Genomic DNA, 20,563 nt, shown 5'->3' on the forward strand with positions numbered 1-20,563 from the left:
AACACCGCGCGCTGGCGTAACGCCCCCAATTGCCCCCTTTCAATCCAGACATATTCGTGGTGTGTGTTTTCAGTTATAAACCTAAATTTGTTAATAAAAAATGGGGCCATCGCGTCGTGTCGTGGTACAACGTCGGGTTTGAATTCGAACACGGTGGTTGTGAGTTTGATTCGCACTGGTGAAAATGAATTTCAATTTCCTCGCTCTAGTAAGAAGACAATGTGCGACGTAGAGCTCCGTGTCTCGACACGTAATCTACTGGAACGTCACGACGAGGGTTAACGCGTTAAATAATCAGGAGCTTTACGTACATATACAACAGCGTGGTGTAACAAACCCGACGCACGTACACCAATACCACTTTGAATTTGTATTATTTGGCACAAAGAGAGCACTCGGTCGACAACCTACTTTTTTCTTCAAATTACATCAACATCAATGTCCATGGAATGTCTGTTGAATGATTTATGTATAGATTATAAATAAGCTGTACTATCTTTCTACTAAACAGTAAAAATATTTTTTCTGTACATTTGGTATTTTTGACTGAAATGGATAGAGCTTGTCTGTCTGTCTGTCTGTATGTATAATCACGTTTGTCTCCGAAAGTACTGAATTGAATTGCTTTGTTGTAAGTCAACGCATTCAATGTTAATGGTTGTTTCATGAAAATCGGTTCATTAAAAAAAAAGTTATCGCCATTTGAATGAACTCAATGCATGAGTTTGCCTGCAAATATATAGCAATCCATATCTATACTTATACTTATAATAAATCTGTATTTGTTTGTGATACAACTAACCGACTTTCAAAACAAGGAAGTTCTCAATTAATTATTTTCGATTCGATATTCGATTAATTATTTTGGATTCGATTTCGATATTAGGTTATTCGATTCCATTTAGGTATTTTTTGTAATATGCAATCATTACAGTTATTTAAAAAGAATATTATAAATCCTTACCCAAATCAATAATTTCACATTTAAGGCTGTTTCTGAACGAGTAAATTAAATTATTCATTGACATCAATACATTTGCCTGTCAATGCTGTTTATTATATGATTAATCATGTAGTTCAAGCGGGCGAAGACGCAGGCGGGCCGCTAGTATTCAATATACCACTCCGTTCCCCACGCACTGCCCTATTTTCTATATATTGCATGTTGGGTGGGGAACTAAATTGACTAAGTATTTAATATTCAATAATAAAAATGTAATTAATTCTGCTCTCAAGTCCGGACATGGCCAAACCATTTAAAGAAGGTGGCTGGCGTTGGGTGGAAGTGAAGGGAGGTCTACGTTCAGCAGTGGACGACGACAGGCACTTACCGCCGAATTCTGGAGGCATCGCGTATTGAGTGGTGGTGGTATTTCAACGCCGCGCTTTTGAGATCCTATTATCCCGAATAGATTCTTGTAAGTATATAAAAGTTATTTGTTATGTAAATACCTGTTCTCAAGTAAAATAAATAGGATTATAGAGTCCAGTATATTTAACCCAGTTTATAATAAACCTGTTTGGCTGTAAAAATAATAAACAAGCAATTCGGGAAGTCTAACCCTATTAGCGGACAGAGCGACATTCCTACGTAACCTGCCGCCGGATGTCGTCACGTGTGTTTGTACTCACATAGTTTGATATTTCTTAATGTTATAAAGAAAGAAACAAGCTAGTTAATACCCCATTTCCACTAAGACACTTCCCCACTTTCCGTCAACTTTTTGAGGCGAGTATTTCGAATAGCGGAACCCAACGCCGGATTTTTGCCTTTGTCCCAAAGCGAGAAATATAAATATAAATAAACAATCATTAATTTCCTCTAGTGGGGATCGAACCCTCAACCAGTCGCGTTTACAAACACACACTCATATTAAGATCTGCACTATCACCACGCGCCCAAGGTCCTACCAATTCCTAACAACAGAATAGCCACTTGTGAAACGCCAATACCTTAAAGTTTAAAGAAAAACAAAAACCTCTTTTGTTAACCAACTGACACAATATTACTATCGCACATTCAATGTTAATACAGGAGTCTGGGAACCTCATTGTGCACACCGCTGCACCGCACGTGTGGGAAAACAGGCACCGCTGTGTGCTATTACATTATAAATTACTAAATTAATTGATATTAAATTAAAATTGTTTTCAAATTTACTTTTCTATATTGAATTGATATTTTAAGCTTCGTTTTGTGTTCCGCAAATAGCAGAATAGAAGGAACCTATTATTAAGATTGTTCCCTACGAAACGTTAAATTATCGAGATATTAGATGTGCAGTGGTGAAACTCAACGCTGCTTTGTCTTGTTACCAGGGAGAGAAAACTATAATAAAAATTCTTATGATGAAATGATTTGACGATTCTGTACTTCAAAAGGTGAAAATGGAACCCTTAGAGGGTCACTTTCTTGTGCCCTGTCTTATGTCCGTCGAGAAAGGATGAAATCATCAATCCTTGTTTTTGTATTATAAGCTCTCATTTCGTACCCATTTCATAAATGTTGGTTCGGTAAATGATGCATGAACGATCGTATCTTTTGGTTGCGTTGACTTAGAGGGCTCTGAGAGACCATAGACCTGAATATTTCATACTAATTTCAGTTTGATGCCTCCACGCGATCTCAAGATAAATGGCAGACGGATAGGCGATCAGCAAAGTGATCCTGCAAAGGTTCCGTTTTTTTCTTTTAAAGCACTGAGTGATGAACCCCAAAAATATACCTTGATGTACTTCAAAGAGTGTATTACTTTATTACAAAGTGCCATTTAAATAAATAATTTACCTAAAATTACAAATTAACTTCAAATCTATCACAATGTATATATAATTGATCATTCCTCTTACATAAATCTGTCTTACATGAGTACTAAACTATTGTCACAGCCTTGGTTTGATCGCTTTCGAATACCATAGAATAGAGATGCCCCGCTAAGCCGCGGTTTTAGCATTATGTCATAGTTTTAGCAACATATGACTCATTCTGTGTCCTAGGTCGTGGCAACCGTAGACCTAATTTTAATTATACTTGTATGATACTGCACCGATAATTAAAAGAACGTATTATTTAACTGTAATACAGGGTTCCGAGGTCTACCCATCCCGCGATATCCGGGATGCAACGTGCAAATTTACTCACGTTAGATTAAAAAGAAAATATTCAAACATATTTTTTAAATACATATCTTCAAATTGAAAAAAATAAAAAACTTAATTTAGGTGGCGGGAGATGTTGATGGTGAGTAATTTCCATCTACTTTAGACGCAAATTGCTTTTTTTGGTAATTTAAACGTAAAAAGATTCATCAAAATATGATATGAGAACAGAGGTTGTCGTGGCGGAGGAATGGTGACAACATGGAAAGACAGGGCCTGGCGTCTACTTCCGCCCACTTAAGACGCAATGTTTCGAAAATTGAGAAGAAAATAAAGCGTGACCTAAAAAAAAGTTCATAAAATCAAATAACTGCCAAAATAGTACATTTACCGCCGCGCCGGTCTCCTGTACCTATGTTCTTACTTCACATATTAACAACAATGTTTATGTCACCCCAGTTACGTTGATTTGACACTTAAAAAATGAAGTAGAACTAGTTAGAATTAATCGAGTGTTATCTAAGTAGTAATAGCTCACCTATAGGACTAGATTCGACCGAGCACGTAACACGCCTTGTTGCGTCATAGAGAAAATGTCACAAAAAACTAACTTACCCTAACTGAGATACTTAATTTTCTAATTAAATATCCAATTTTAAGTCATATCCCTTTACATTTAGAGCTATAATTGAGTATTTTGGAATATTCGCCATAAATTGTTTAAATAGCAGTAGCGTCCGTGTAATGAATCATGTATTACCTACAAACATACATCTAATGTGTAAACTTATAATTAAATGGAACAGGTAAATCAATTCAATGATTTATTTACGGTGTAGGTATCAGCTGTCAATACACATGTGTTGTACGGTTTAAGTACTCCACGGGTGTCAAAGTGATAGTCACTTCGAAACACACTTTTATCCGGGCGGCTGCAATTCTGAAAACAGCCAATAAACGTAAATATAAAATAATGCCATTTTTACAAATTTCTGTGACACCACAATATCTTATTTTATACTGTTCACAATGACTTATTATACTGAAAAATAAATTAAAATCAAAAAATCTTTTTTAAAAAAAGCTTTTATTTAAACGATTTAAAAAGGAGATAATATATTTTTTTTTTAATTTTAACTACACATAACCTCACTATAAACAATTTATATGATCCTAAAAGCTTGCCTAGCCCTACGAGCCCTTAGCTCTTAGCTCAACGAGCCCTTTCGTTTGATATCCATATTGTAGAAGTACATAAAAATAACAATTCCGCCATCTTGCATGGTCCGCCATATTAGATTTAGAATGACGTCACATATCTTATTGTGCATTGTCATCCAAAGTAAACGTGTATACAAAATTTCAGCTCAATCGGTTGACGATATCTACTTCAAAATTGAGCTCAAGCATTTCACCCGAACACACATACATAAATTGCAAGTTAAATAAAAGCTTTTAAAAAACTCTTGAAACTATTGAACCCACAACCTGTACCTGGTTTGCACGCCACGGTGCGCCTGACTCGAAGCAATTGAAGCATACCTCGTATAAAGCAATAGTGCAAAGGATAACGTCCAACAAAATAGCGTCCTTGAACACAAATCAGTAGAAAGTGGACTACTGAGGATAATTACAAACCATGATTTCATTTTCTTCTGATCTAATCCTTCTTTTATTCTGCATAAAATCTAAATTGGCTCAGAAAATCTACATATTTTAAGTCGTTTTGATCTTGCCATCAAATATGGAGCAGCTCTGTGGGAAACAGAGGTCCTTTCGAGAAGTTTAATTTATGAATCCAATAGTTGCAAAGTCAATATGCAAATTAGCTGGGACTTAGATATAGCTTGTAAGGACAAGTTGCATCACTATGCATTAATTAATCTGTATTTGTTGTTATTTACATCATATAAATTAATAAAAAAAATGTAACAATCTAAATATCTGTCGAGTGAAATTAAGTCTTTTTTTCAACTTGCGTGTGGGGACACGCATCTAGGCAGATGGCTCCCTATTCTTACTTTAATAATTATATAACAATAGCCTTATAAAACACACGCCTTGATACGCAGAGCGAAGAAAAGAAAATATATAATATTTCTTTTGTTTGACTGGGAATCGAGCGCAAAACCTTTCGCGCTTAAAGTCATACTCCTGTACTCCGGCGCCACGTGGGGCCTGTATATATCGAAATAGCATATATTAATAATACAGTACGATGTTATAGTAAAAAAGCGATTAAATTTAGTATCTAACTCAAGATCATTATTAGTAAATGCACAGATCTAGTTAGAACTGCGGCTTGTGTAAGTTCCTTTTGGTTCCGCCCACCTCACTCGCTGCTTAGTATTTGTACTATTGAACAATACTGAATATTGTGAGTGATGCAACAACTTGCTCAAATGAAATTATAAATGTATCAAATATGATGCAATATCGTGATGTGACACGCAACGCCTCTGGAATCGGCGGCGGAAAATGGATAACGTCTTAATGGAAACGGAGAGCCTTGACACTAAGTTCAGAACATGGATCACTTTGCCTACCCCCTACGTGCAGGATACAATGGGAAGGTTAATGCTGTTAGCCCTATTGGCTTTTACAGCGACACCGGTTGGGTAGGGAAGAGGGTACTCTGTCCCTGATGAAATGCAAGCACTATGTGGTTGCTTGTGAGGAAGTCGACGACGGTAAGGGCGCCCCCTGCGGGACTCGAACCCCGGCAATATATGCGATGGGGGGTTGGTTTGGTGTTGAGGCAAAGCGCGGCGCAGCAGTGACCTGTTGCTAGATACCGAGTGCCTACTCTACACCTAGGACATAACTCACCTACGTACTATATGTGTATGTAGTAAATGCGGCAGATATTAAGTTGTAGGGTTACATAAATATTAGGCACCTGTAGCGTAACATACTCTACTCAGATATCCTAATTACCTACATTTACTGTATTATGTTGCTCAGGGTGTGGCTTTATTACTATGAATATAATGTACGTCTAAAGAAAACAACTTGGCACTTAGAAAGAGAGTGGGGAACGGAATATTCAAACACTAGGCTCCTTCTGCCCACCCTACTTAAAGCGTGAAGTTGATTTTTTTAGCAAGTAACTAGCGACTCCCTCCCGGCTTCCTCCGCTTAAGCTTCTCACTAAATTATAGGCAAATGATACATTTTTTTTGCATAAATTGTAGCTTTTGTGGTATTGTAATGTATTAACTTTCTATATTCCAAATTTATTTAAATTCTTTCAGTAGTTTATGCGCCAAAACGGAATAAAGATCCATTCCAAATTACTTTTATATTTGCAAGATTTTAAGTAATTTGAAAAGGATGATAAATATCATATATTTTTTTAGTTTCGTTAAGCTATGAGATTTACTAACAAAAGTTGACAATTACAAAAAGCTCTGCCCAAGCCACAAGTACAATTGTACTAAGTTCTCTCTATCGCAATCCTTTATCGCCGCCAGGAAGCGATTGTGAACCAAAGCTAAGTTATTTTACCCAGCCCGTGAGTAGCCCGACCTCTCGCCGCCGCCCCCGCCGCTGCCCCCGCCGCCGCGCTCTATATTACGAGCTATTATTAATGAAATAACCGAATCTAAATTATATTATTATATTGTGTTATGAAATACAAGTATACTTGAACACCATAATAATGCTAATGGTTTGATTATACAAATTTTTATGTCTATGTTTTTAACCCTTAGTTGTCGTCATTTTTGGTAGGCACGTATGTAGATGGAGTCAGGGGTCAAAAATGACTACAACAGACTTGCAACGTATAATATAACAAACATCAATATATATTTAATTTTTCTTTTTATTTTACAATTTATAAAGCAACTTATTGACTTAATTCGTTTATAAGTTTTTTTTTATCAAACTTTAACACACTTTGCACTGTTACTTTTGCACACATTTTAACGGTTTGAACCTTTGTAAAATTTTTTGAAATAATTTTATTAATATTAACTAAAGAAGCCCTTATTCAAGAGAAAAATAAAATTAAATTGAATTTCAACAACGCGCAGAAGAAAATACTCAACTTGAAAAGTTTTAAATTTAACTTTAGCTAGTTTGAAATTTAGCTAGGCGTATGGGAGTATTAAAAAAGGATTTTTGAAAATTCTTACGGAAGCGGGTAAAATCGGAATTTTTCCATTTTACGAAACAAAGTTGCCGCCAACGATAAGTAGAAAATATATTTCTTGAGTCATTATATCATTTTGTAAAAAAAAACTGCAGCAACCTCAGCGGATATTAATTACATCTCGCTCAAAGAAGGTATGATAATGTCAATACTTACATAAGTATCTAATTAATCCATTACATTCCTGTAACAGCTTTGATAAGAAATATATTTTTAAGAAATGATTTAACTATTTCACAATAATTTATTGTTACCTACTACTCTCATATACTACTCTCATATGCTATGTTTGTAAATTAGACCCCCACACGGGGATTTCGTTCCGAATATATAAATGAGTGTCTCAATCTACATTTGATTTTGAAGAATATTAGTTGTGCTATGATGTTAAGAACACCTGCGTATTGGATGGCGGAATGTGAAATTAGAATCCAGGAGTAGTCCTGGACACTCAGAATTTCCGTAAAATACCATTAGTGGCACATTTGATCAAACTTGTATTAAATAGATCTTTTGAGGCCAGTTGTAGTGAAGGAGAACAAGCTTACGATTGTAAACGCGACAGGCTGTGAGTTCAATTCCCATTTGCGAAAAGAAATATTGAATATTTTCATTTTCTCGGTCTGGTAACGAAATAAAGCGTGACATAGAGTAGCGCCACCTAACACGCAATGCCTTAAAATCCAGCAGAAAGTGGAGAACGGAATGTCTTCTTGACACCTGCTCCCAGCTTGCCCCTGCCCAATGACTATTGTTACATAATTGGCGTACCAACTACCAGCGTGGCTGCTTCATAAACGCGATGGTCATGAGTTCGTTCTCCACTCGAAGAAATTATTATATTTAATTTATTTTTATCTATTTGCTATAGATACACATGATACACATACATGGGGAACGGAATGTCTAACCAATGGATTTCTTTTACCTACCCAGCGATAGAGAAAAAGAGTGAAACTGCTTTTCCTCAAAAATGACACGTATATTGATTTTTCGCATTCAAAACACCAAATAAACACCGACAACGTCACAGCAAAATCAATTGCATTCGCCAGTACTGCGCCGGGTAGTCGAGTGGGGTATTTGACTCAGTATATAAGTCCCGGGCGGGAGTGCGGAGGTACAGTGTGCTACCCGTGCAACTCACAGTGCACAGTGCCGTCTTGTGAAAATGAAGACTTTTGTAAGTTTGTTTGTTTTACACATACATACATACATACATACATAAGGCGCGTGAAACGAAAGGGTTTGATTGCTTGATAATTTGGTCGAAAATATGGTGATCACTGTTTGCGCACTAAATGATATTATTATATAAAATTTTAAAAAACTTTTAAAAAACGTTTAATTATCTTAACGTATAAAATCTTATTAGATGATGCTGTTTTTTTTTGCGAAAATATTCATTGTTTTACTAATCGTATCTCTCTGTATGCATAATAGCTATATATATATATAGCTATTATGCATACAGAGCGATAGAGAAATACATAAAAATATCGTTTATATAAATACCAAGTTTGTTTGGTTGCTATTTGATTTAATTAAAATGTCTGTTGCTGCAAGATTTTGAATAGCCTTAGACATGTTAATGACGCAAACAATATTTTAACAAAAAATAATTGAAAATTATTTCACGTATATGTTAATGATAATAATATTTTACAATCAACTATTTCAAAATTTTTAAATCCTAAAGGACTAAGATGCACATCAAATTCTAATTCAAAATATTCTTTATTCAAATAGACTATTATTATAAGCACTTTTGAATCGTCGAATGTACATATGAACAAAAGGCTACCGCCGCACCGGTTCGGAAGGCAGTGGGCAGTTTTGTATCCCCAAAAGGAAACAATACAAAATATATCGCTTAAAAACAAATACGATTCGCTGGAAGATGTAAATTAAATCAGGAAAGCATTATAAGCCTAAGATAAAACACAATAAGAGAGTCTAATTCAGTTTTTGTTTGTTTTTTCTAGTTACTCTGATAAAAATCGACATAATAAAAGCGTCAAAAAATAATATAAAGTATATATTTGATTTTTATACAAGAAAAGTAAGAGCAAAGTAGAAGTTTCACAAACTCTACATTAAATTAAGAGAAAAAAATATTTTTGAAAAGCCACATAAAAGGAAATGAAATGACCTGAATTGTAATTAATATTTTTTTTCTTATACATATTTCAAAGAATTACTTTAATATAGAACATTCTATGGTATAAAAAAATTATAGATAATTTTCCTAACGTAGGTTGTACCTATAGCTACAAAATCTTGTAGTAACACTTCTTTATCTGCGTTAATGAATCCACGGGGCTTACTTTCGTAACACCGCGTATGTAATAATTGACTTTATTAACGAGTAAACTTTTGCAATTATGCTAAATGTATTGTAATTATTAGAATATTTTTGACATTTTAAAGCGTTACTCCACGCTTAGGAAACATGTACTATTACAATGTTGAGGTCGTCGTAGCGCGGTGGCTCAGCGTTTCACTGTGAACGCAACGGTTGCGGGTACGATTCTTACTCCGGGGAATGAACTATTTACATTTCCTCGCTCCGATAAAAAGACAAATTGCAATACAATTTCTGACTAAAGTAATAATTATTAACCTTTAATTTAATGTTATTTTCTTAACCTATAAAAAGAGAATTTTTATTTTATTTTTACTACTAATTTTATAAATTAATTTTTAACAAAAAGAAAAACCGACTTCTAACAACGAACTAAAAAGTGAAAAATAATTTTACAAAGATTTTATAATTTTGAAGTCGGTGCTCAGTAGAACAAACAGGCTTAGTAATTAGATATTGTAGTAAGGTTGTTGTAGCAGTAGTTTGACACCGACTTCAAAATTATAAAATCTTTGTAAAATTATTTTTCACTTTTTAGTTCGTTATTAGAAGTCGGTTTTTCTTTTAGTTAAAAATTAATTTATTTTATGATTTTAAGTGATGGGTAGATCTTAAAATGATGCTTCTTAAACGAGTGGTGATGGTGGTGGTAGTGGTTCTCAACGAGTGGTTGTGGTTGTCCTATGTAAAACTTCATTTAATTAGGTATTATTTTTGTGCAAAGTTACATTTTGGTATATTAACAAGAACATACATAAAAAGTATTCGGGCGAATTGGGAATCTCCCTTCTTTGAAATTGGTTGAAAATGAGAACATCCTCTTTTTTGAGGTTGGTTGAAAAGAAATGCAACCATCAGGAATTTCACTTCTGACATCAATTTAAAAAGTTTTTGCTTGTAACTATTACAGTATAATCATTTTTTTACCAAAAAAAAACAAACTTTCTCAATTTTCTCCGGATTCCATAATCGACACCTAACCAAACTTTCACCAAATTATCCTTGAGTATATCCTTTCAAATAAAAATCATCATCAAAATCATCCACAACAAAAGAATCATCAAAATCGGTTGGCGCGACATTGAGTTATTCGGCTATTAGTCGCGCACATGCCTAATGCAAATTTAAGACTTATGTGATTTTCTCATGGATACCATTGTCACACATGGACCAAAAAAAAATGGGACCATTCGGGAAGCTATACCTTTCAAATAAAAAAAAATTATCATAATCGGTTCACCCAGTTAAAATTTATGAGGTAATAAACATGAAAAAAAAAATACAGTCGAATTGATAACCGCCTTTTCTTACAGAAGTCGGTTAAAAAGTAGCATATCGAATGAAACAAAACCTCGTGAGTCGGAGCCGCCATTGTCGCGTACAGTGTGGTGTGATGGTATACGACAGGTGCTACACTACTGATGTCTTATCACTAGGTTTTGTTTGCCCATTAATAAAAAAATAAACGATTGTGGAAATTAGAAATAAATAAAATCAATTAGCTTCACGTGCTCGTGCTCGTGCTCACAGCAGGGTAGGCAAAGGGAACCAAGATTTAAGACAGTCCGTTTCCCACTTTCCGCCGTATGCTAGGGGCATTGTGTGTTGAGTGGCGCAACTCAACGCTACGCTTTGCCTAAACACCAGAGCGAAGAAATTAAAATATAAATTAAATAAATTCATTTCCTTGAGGAGGATCGAACCCACAACCAGTTGCGTTTCCAGGCACACTTCGTGTACTTGCGCCACGACTGGCCTCAAAAAAAGCCATTATTTTATATTGATTTATAGAACTAATTAATTTCCCGTACGCATTACCTAACTTCATGTCCACCGCTCAACTTTTGGCGATCGGAAGAACGGAACTTAATCAATAATTCATAATAATTGAAAGTAAAAACAATAACAAAATATGACGACACTTGCATAAACCTCCATAACCTGCCCCATACCCTCATTAACACGCTGAACACGCGGCTTATTTCGACAAACTATGTTTAATGCATGTCTGATTTATAAGCGACGTGACGTCGTCACGTAACGGGGAAAAGTGAGTCCGATTGTTCGATAATAATTAATTCATATGATTTTTTTGTTTACGTTCACGCTCTTCGCGTACTTCGTAATGATATATTTCTTATTTTTTGCTTGTTGAGCGATTTATATTATTTAAGTGTTTTTCTTTAAATTGATTAATAATTTAGTATGGTTATCTATATAATACTATTTATTATAAACTTATTAAATCGAAATTCAAATTATTTGAATTTTTCTTAATTTTGCTCGTAAAAATTTTCGGTGGAAAGTGGAAAACGGAAGTGTCTTAATTGAAACTGCGTTCCATTTCCAATTTCTTATAGTATAGAAAAATCTATTGCCCCAAATTATTGTCAGATTTTTGTAACTTTACGTTTTATCCCGCATGTGGTAGGGTAAGAAGAAATCTGGTAAGATACTCTGTTCCCCATGACTGTCTCGTCTTAACTGCCTCACAAAATGTTAATCTGAAACTCATATTAATAAACAATTTATATTTTTCAGATTGCAATCCTCTTTATGACTTCTACGGTTCTGGCTGAACCTAGCAAAGTAGTCCAAAAACGTAGCGGCCTAGTTGGACACCTGGGTGGACCTCTAATTTCCCATGGATACGGCATCGGTGGGGGCTACGGGTACGGTGGAGCATTGTCATCTGGATATGGTATAGGATCTGCAATTGGCCTCGCTGGAGGTCTCGGCTTATCTTCTGGAGCTATCGTGGGCGCAGACGTACATACTACAGTGACAAAACATATTGGAGTTCCAGTGCCCGCACCTTACCCAGTCGCTGTTGACAGGCCTTATCCAGTACCTGTGAAGGTAAGGTTAATTTTTTAACTATTTAGTTAAACTCTATGTATTTAGAAAAAACATTGCTTTAATTATTTCAGCTCCACAAGCTTTACAGCTTCAGCATCCCGCATGTAGTAGAGTAGGCAGACGGAACCTAGCGTTAAGCACTCCGGTCCCCATTTCCTTTAAATTATAGCTAATATTCTTAAAAAATGTCGAAAGTATAATTTCAAGAAACTCAAGTGAAATAATATGAGCTTGTAATAATATCGTATTCTTAAAAAAAATCAGGTAGCCGTCCCTGTGCCAGTAGACCGCCCTTATGCCGTAGCAGTGCCAAGACCGTATCCTGTTGCCGTTGAGAAGCCAGTGGCGGTACCAGTCGATAGACCTGTTCCAGTACCCGTGCCTCATGCTGTTCCTGTACCAATAGTGAAACAGGTTAGTTACAAATAAGCCCAATTCAATTTGAAATAAAAAAAAATATTGTAACGTTATATTAATTTTACAATTTTTGATAAATTAATAAATATATTGAGTAAGTAATTTAGTGAGATTATATTTCCTAATATTTATATTAAGAATGATATTAAAATCATTTACTACATTTTAATTTGTAGGTTGGTATACCTGTACCCGCACCGTACCCAGTACCAGTAGCCAGGCCAATAGCAGTACCAGTAGCGCAACCTGTTGGCGTACCGGTCATCAAATCCATAATTGGTGGTGGAATAGCCTCAGGAATTGGAGGAGGTATATCATCCGGATACTATGGAGGTGGACTCCACGACGGCTACCATGGCCTTGGACACATTCACTCTAAGATCTGGTAAAATTATGATCAGGAGACATTCGGTGTTTAAGAAAAATTTATAAAAAGCAAATACCCTTGCAAATGAAATATGGTAAAGATGTACCAGTATTTGAGTTGCAAGACTGTAATAGTGGAAGGTCCGTAGACATTTCCCCAAAGAAATCTGAAAAGAAGATTTTCTAGTAACCGAATGTCGAAGAAGTAAGGCTTTATTTAGTCACGGCTGGTATTATGTGATTTAGTATAGGTTAGTTTTAATGTATGTATGTTTTGGATCTAAGATGGAAATAGTAAGCGCTATTGCCAAATAGAAGCTACTAATGTAATAAATTTTATATTTTTATACTAATAAAAAAGTGTGGTAAAAATAAGATAGTTCGAAATAAAAGTTTTGTAAAAGAAATTTTCAAGAAAAAGGCTGAATTGTTGTTTTTTATATTGTATTGCTTCATTGGGTTCGGGGTGTATTGAAATATATATATGTATGTATATACTTGCTATTAGTTACTTTAGGTTTTTCTTGATCTCCTATGTATACGCATGGAGGCAAGTCTTCTAACGTATGTACCTGGTTTTTTTACTTTTGTATATAACTCCGTAGTGTAGTTCTGATCAAATGAGTTTATTTCGCTCGCAGTCGACTAAACACTATTGTTAATGGACCTTTTGCAATAAAATATACTTAGAAAATATAATGTTTTTATTTGTTTTGCCTTTGTAAATTGGCCACTCTACAAAAATGCCATGTAGTATATAAAAGTTATAGTGTATTGTGAAGTAGTTTTTTGTATACATAAAACACTTATTATTTAAAAAAAACATATTTGAAACAAATGAAAATGTATCAATGACACTGGAGGAAGGTCATTCAAAAAGCATGAGGACTCCCCGGAGGGCGGCTCCCCGGCGTGGGTAGAATACATATTTGTTAACGTTGTGCTAAATAAGAAAAAACATGTAATAAGTCAACCAGGATAATATTACGCTACTCAAATTATATTTGTAGCCGTCATTGTTTATATTTGGTGTTTTTGATAGAGAAATGAAAAGGGCAACTAAGTCTTTACACTAGGTTCCCCCTACTAGGTTCAGCCTACCCTGCTGTGCGCGGGATACAGCGTGACGCTAATATTTATGCAAATATTTTGATTAAACATTTTTTGGCTTCACTCTGCGCGATGTTCCGCGTGTAGTACTGTTTCAAGACATTGCGTGTGGAGTGGGGAAACTCAACGCCTCGCTTCGTTCTACGAGAGCGAGGAAATGAAAATAATTCATTCTCCATCGTATATTTAAAAGTAGGACGAACCAACAAATCAGTCACAAAATCCAGCTTTTACAATGACTTTATTTACTCTTGTTCTACATAAATCAATTCTATATACACTCGTAGTTACAATATTTAAATACTAATTTATACTAATAACAGTCTTGACTAAGTCAATATAGCGTAACGGGCCGGGTGCGGCGTCGTTTGTACTTTTATTGGAAGTCCACCGGAGCAGACGCAGCACCCCCCAGCACCGCCAAATAATACAATACGGTAATGGAGACAATAAGTAACGCTGGTAGAGTGGGCGCCGTGCTTTGCCTACTATAGTGGACTAAGTACCAGTAATAAAAGTATCAATATATATCTGTATGGTATTTGTTTAGTATGAAACCAAAAAATATTATTCTTTTAACAATAAGCAAAAAACAGATCTCTTCAAGCTCTCTACTCAGCCGCATGTGTATATTGACCGTCACGTTCCGCTCCAACTAACCTAGTGACATATCATAAACGTAATGACAAGTGTCACTTGCGCAACGAACGTGACCACTAGTAGTGGGGGGTGGGGGTGTTGGGGGACGAATACGGAACCTACACTTGCATAACAATACAAATATATAGTCATTTGACCATATATTATAGAAATAATGCTATAATGGGACAGAACAGTATGAATTTGATGTGATTCTATAATTTTTGTATGTCTGTGTGTTTGCCTTTGACTGTGAACGTGACGATTGTCGGTTCAATTCCCACTCGAGAGGATGAAGTATTTTCATATCCTCGAATTAAAACATTTTTATCCTTCAAAATATTCTTGGTATAATAAGCTTTCCTAGTTAATGTTGTTTTTGCATTTATTTTAAATTTCTGCAGTGGCTAATTTAAAACACATCACAAATAAATCCTTTATTTACTTTTTGGAGGCGATAAGTAGGCGTTACAAGCTTGTCTTTGTTACATATCTTTAAAAAGCTTAAATACTGACCCCCTACACATAAAATAAATAAATTTAGGTCCTCTGAAAAACGCAAGCTAAGGCTAAAAAATGTACCATTTCAATTAACTGATATTAGTGTAAAGAAAATAACGTGAAGAAGTAATATGTATGCCCGTATGTATGATTAAACACCTTTAGCGCCACGGCCCTAATGAAACCTTACGGATTTTTAAGATATTAAGTCAAGATCTAGATTACTAAGATTGGTATTTTAGCCCACTCAGGTATCTTGTTAATTCTAAATGCGTCGCACAGATGTCGCTGGTGAGAACTATTTTAATACTGATAGAAATTAATTTACTTAAATATTAAAATACTCGAATTTGCTCTGATATTTTCATTATTTATTTAATTAATTACTTATGTAAATTAAATCAGCTTCACGCTGTATCCCGCACGCAGCACGGTAGGCAGCAGGAACCTAGTGTTAAACACTCCGTTCCCCACTTTCTGTTGAATTCTGGAGGTATTGCGTGTTGAGTGGCAGAACTCAACGCCGCTCTTTGCCTCGCCACCAGAGAGAAAAAATGGAAATATAATAATAATAATAATAAGCCCCCTAAAGTCCAACCATACGTCCGAATCGAACATCTGATTCTCGTGGGGGGCGGACACGTGAAAATAAATTACTCACACGGCTAACATGGCTCTGGTAACCCTTTTTATGGAGAATATGGAAAATAAAAGATATAATTTGCGGCCGCTACCCGGGGGTCGCCGGGGCGCATCTGGAGCTAACGCTGGATGCCACAGCATGCGAACCGTTGGCGACGGGGGACTGAGCAGGCGGGTTCCCCTCGAAAAAAATGTTACAGCCGAACAATCATCCTCACCACTCACTTCTTCTTCCTCTCATTCACCGGTATCAAGCATACCCTCACCATCCTCAACTCGCACCCTATTAAATTCCCCTAATTCATCACCAACATCATCACATTCATCACTGGTTATAAGGTCAGCAGATGTTGTGCAGGAGGCACTTGCCAATTACCCTGCACCCACTGCGGGCTCTATTCGTGCGCGAAAAAAATGGACCGACATAATGAACCGTTATATTTGGCGCACATATCTTATTATAACAAAATGCGAAACCACGTTATTGAATAATTATTTAGAGCCCCTACATCAAGAATTTAGTAGTAAATTTCCCGAAATGCAGGTAACTAGACAACGTATAGGAGATCAACGTAGAGCAATAATAAGAAATAAACTACTATCAGATGATATCTTAGCTCAAATTTTAGTTGAAGTAAAAGAACTATTACAAATCGGTGATCAACCACTTACACAAAATAACATTCATTCAACTCAACTTTCACACTCAAACACTAGAATAAAATGGTCAAACGAACTTAATGAAGAAATTGTCAAATGTTACTTTGAAGTCACCCTACTTGAAGTTAATAAGACTTCTTATCGTAAAAACCTGTACAGTTTATTTATATCTAGAAATCCACACCTATCACACCTTACAGAACAAAGAATAGCTGACCAAAGACGACTAATATTTATGAACAAAAGTGTACACAACGATAGAATTATTGAATTAAAAAGAGAAGTAGAAATTAAATTAGCTAACAGTAATTCTTTAACAAAAAATATTACAGAGTTAAATTCTCCTAGCAGTCAAACAAATGAAATAAATGATTCTGCATATGTACAAAATTTACAACCCGTTGAACCACTAGACCAACATTGTATAAATAGACACAATTTAATAGAAAAACATTATGTTGAACAAGAATTTAATAATGCTTTAATTCAATTTAACAATACAAATCCTGAAACCAGACCCTATATACCAAGACAAAAGTCATCGCGTAAATTTTCCCAAATTGTCAGTTTCTTAAATAGTGAAGTACTTCCAAAACATTTAAATAACGAATTAGATTTCAATGCTCTTCATAACATTATATATACAGCTGCCTACACTGCATCTCTGTGTAATGGAACAAAATTCAGTTTTATTGATAATTACCGACCTCGTAACAGCAAGCCATCGTGGCAAAGAAGACTTGAAAGTAGAATAGACAAATATAGATTGCAAATAGGTAGACTTACACAATATATATCAGGAAATAGGAACCGTAAAATATTAAAAACTGTAGAAGAAATAAAAACACAATATAAAATTCATTCACATCACGAAGAACCTAATACAGAATTACCACATTTCTTAGACACACTAAAACAAAAATTAAATGCAACTTCGAACAGACTTAGAAGATATTTGACATGTACAAAACGGAAGCTACAAAATAATACATTCGTTAATAACGAAAAACATTTTTATAGAACTCTATCTAGCACAAACCAAAATACCACAACACAATTACAAGAACATCCAACGGAAAATAATTTGCAACAATACTGGGCCAATATTTGGGAAACTTCAATAGAACACAATGCAGACGCAGAATGGTTACATAAAATACCTGACGTAGAAATAAATTTAATGAAATTCAAAGATATATCCATAGAAACATTCAATCAAATCATCCAGCGAACACACAATTGGAAGGCACCGGGAACCGATAATATACACAACTACTGGTACAAAAAGCTAACATGCACTCATTCACTTCTTCTTAAACACATAAACCAGTTCATACAATCACCTTGCACACTACCTTTATTTATAACAAACGGAATAACGTATATGTTACCGAAAGGCTTAGATCCCACAAACCCAGCTAACTATAGGCCAATAACATGCCTCCAAACGATATATAAAATTATCACTGCGTGTATTACTGATATAATTTATAAACATATCGATCAAAATAACATATTAGCTGAACAACAGAAAGGCTGTAGGAAAAATAGTCAAGGGTGTAAAGAGCAGCTTACTATAGACGCAATAGTTATGAAACAGGCACATAATAAAAATATTAATACAATGTATATAGACTACAGAAAAGCATTTGATTCAGTTCCACACAGTTGGTTACTATATATTTTAAAAAAGTACAAGATTCACCCCATTCTAATAACATTTTTAAGCTCCAGCATGCTCTCATGGAAAACTAGATTAAAATTGATTATCAATAATGAAACACTGATTACTGATTGGATTAAAATACAACGAGGCATCTTTCAAGGTGATGCGCTGAGTCCATTATGGTTCTGTCTAGCGTTAAACCCTCTCTCTGAATTGCTTAATAATACCAATACAGGATTTAAACTAAAACATAATAACACATATCATATAATTTCACATTTAATGTACATGGACGATATCAAACTATACGCCAGTAATAATAAAGAACTAAAAATACTAGCCGACCTCACACAATCCTTCTCTACAGACATACGCATGGAATTTGGAATTGAAAAATGCAAGGTACATTCAATTAAACGTGGCAAGTCACAACAAAATACATATATACTTAACACTGGTGAACAAATTGAATCAATGGACGAAAATAGCACTTATAAATACCTTGGATTTCAACAAGCTAAGCAAATACAACAAAAACAAACCAAGATAGAACTAACCAATAAATTTAAATTTCGTTTGAATAAAATTTTAAGATCACAATTAAACTCTCGTAATATTATAAAAGCCATCAACACATACGCAATACCGATCCTTACTTACTCTTTTGCTATAATAAACTGGTCTCAAACTGATTTATCAAATCTGCAACGTATAATAAATACACACATGACTACACATAGGAAACATCACCCTAAATCATGTGTCCAGCGTCTTACTATATCACGTCTGGATGGAGGACGAGGTCTCATTGATATTCGTAACCTTCATAATAATCTAGTGACTAAATTCCGAAATTACTTTTACGCTAAGGCTGAAATTAGTGAACTACACAAATTCATAGTTAATATAGATAATAAATATACACCACTTAATTTAAACGATAGAAATATACAACTAAATCAAACTTTGATAACTAAGCAGCAAAAAATAGAAGCATGGTCTTTAAAGTCACTACACGGTAGACATCTAGCCGATCTTAGCCAAACTCACGTCGACAAAGTTGCGTCGAACGAATGGCTACGGAGGGGAGATCTCTTCCCAGAGACGGAAGCCTTCATGATGGCTATTCAGGACCAAGTAATAGATACTAGGAACTATCAAAAACACATCATAAAAAGACCAAATATGGTAAACGATTTATGCAGAAGATGCTATTCTAGTCCTGAAACAATCCAACACATTACCGGAGCCTGCAAAACCATAGTACAAACCGATTACAAACATAGACATGATCAGGTCGCTGCAATTATTCATCAACACTTAGCATTTAAACATTCTCTCATCACACAAGCACAAAAAACTCCCTATTACAAATATTCACCTCAGGCTATTTTAGAATCTACAAATTTTAAGCTGTATTGGGATCGTACAATCATCACAGATAAAACCGTACACTACAATAGACCGGATATTTTACTTCATGATAAAGTAAAAAATTCTGTATACTTGATAGACATAGCCATTCCAAATACACACAATCTTGCATCCACTTTTTCAAACAAAATAGATAAGTATACAGATTTAACCATAGAGCTCAAAAGTCAATGGAAAGTCCAATCCGTCACTACAGTACCAATAGTTCTTTCAACAACCGGAGTAGTACCTCATACGCTACACACGAGTCTGGAAACTTTGGGTATTCACCGGTTAAGTTATATTCTTTTACAGAAAGCCGCAATCTTAAATACGTGCCGTATAGTTAGGAAGTTTTTATCATCAAATAATTAACTTATTGTCAGAATTCCTTACTATAGTAATAATAATAATTATCGCTGAAAATCTCCACCCAAATATTGCTTGGCTATATGCTCGCAATTTTTGGTTAACGTACCCCAATGATTTGGGAGAACAAAAATGGTAATAATAATAATAATAATAATAATAATAAGCCCCCCAAAATCCTACCTTACGTGCCCCCCAAAATCCTACCTTACGTCCTAGCTGAACACCTTGCTAACGTGGGGGGCGGTAACGAGTACTTATGAAACTTACTCGGCTAACAAGGTAAAGGTTACCCATAAAA

General features: G+C 35.0%; 1 protein-coding gene across 1 annotated transcript; it reads left to right on the forward strand.

Annotated features, from left to right (window-relative positions):
* The first annotated feature begins 8,304 nt into the window (after positions 1 to 8,304).
* Positions 8,305 to 13,961, forward strand: LOC146531116 (uncharacterized). Its single transcript, XM_085199194.1, has 4 exons — positions 8,305 to 8,438; positions 12,162 to 12,479; positions 12,744 to 12,893; positions 13,073 to 13,961. Exons 1-4 carry the CDS (start codon positions 8,427 to 8,429, stop codon positions 13,283 to 13,285), a joined length of 693 nt encoding a protein of 230 aa, XP_085055320.1. The 5' UTR covers positions 8,305 to 8,426; the 3' UTR covers positions 13,286 to 13,961.
* The last annotated feature ends 6,602 nt before the right edge of the window (positions 13,962 to 20,563 follow it).

The sequence above is a fragment of the Heliconius melpomene genome, chromosome 16 (genome assembly GCF_056956725.1).
Source record: "Heliconius melpomene rosina isolate 202511_hmr_F chromosome 16, ASM5695672v1, whole genome shotgun sequence".
In the NCBI taxonomy this organism is placed as follows: Eukaryota; Metazoa; Arthropoda; class Insecta; order Lepidoptera; family Nymphalidae; genus Heliconius; species Heliconius melpomene.

What these genes read in the sequence shown, in the direction of transcription:
- LOC146531116 (XM_085199194.1), top strand. An exon ending in CTTATCCAGTACCTGTGAAG is followed by an intron (nt 12,480 to 12,743) that starts GTAAGGTTAATT and finishes AAAAAAAATCAG; the next exon opens with GTAGCCGTCCCTGTGCCAGT. An exon ending in CTGTACCAATAGTGAAACAG is followed by an intron (nt 12,894 to 13,072) that starts GTTAGTTACAAA and finishes TTTAATTTGTAG; the next exon opens with GTTGGTATACCTGTACCCGC.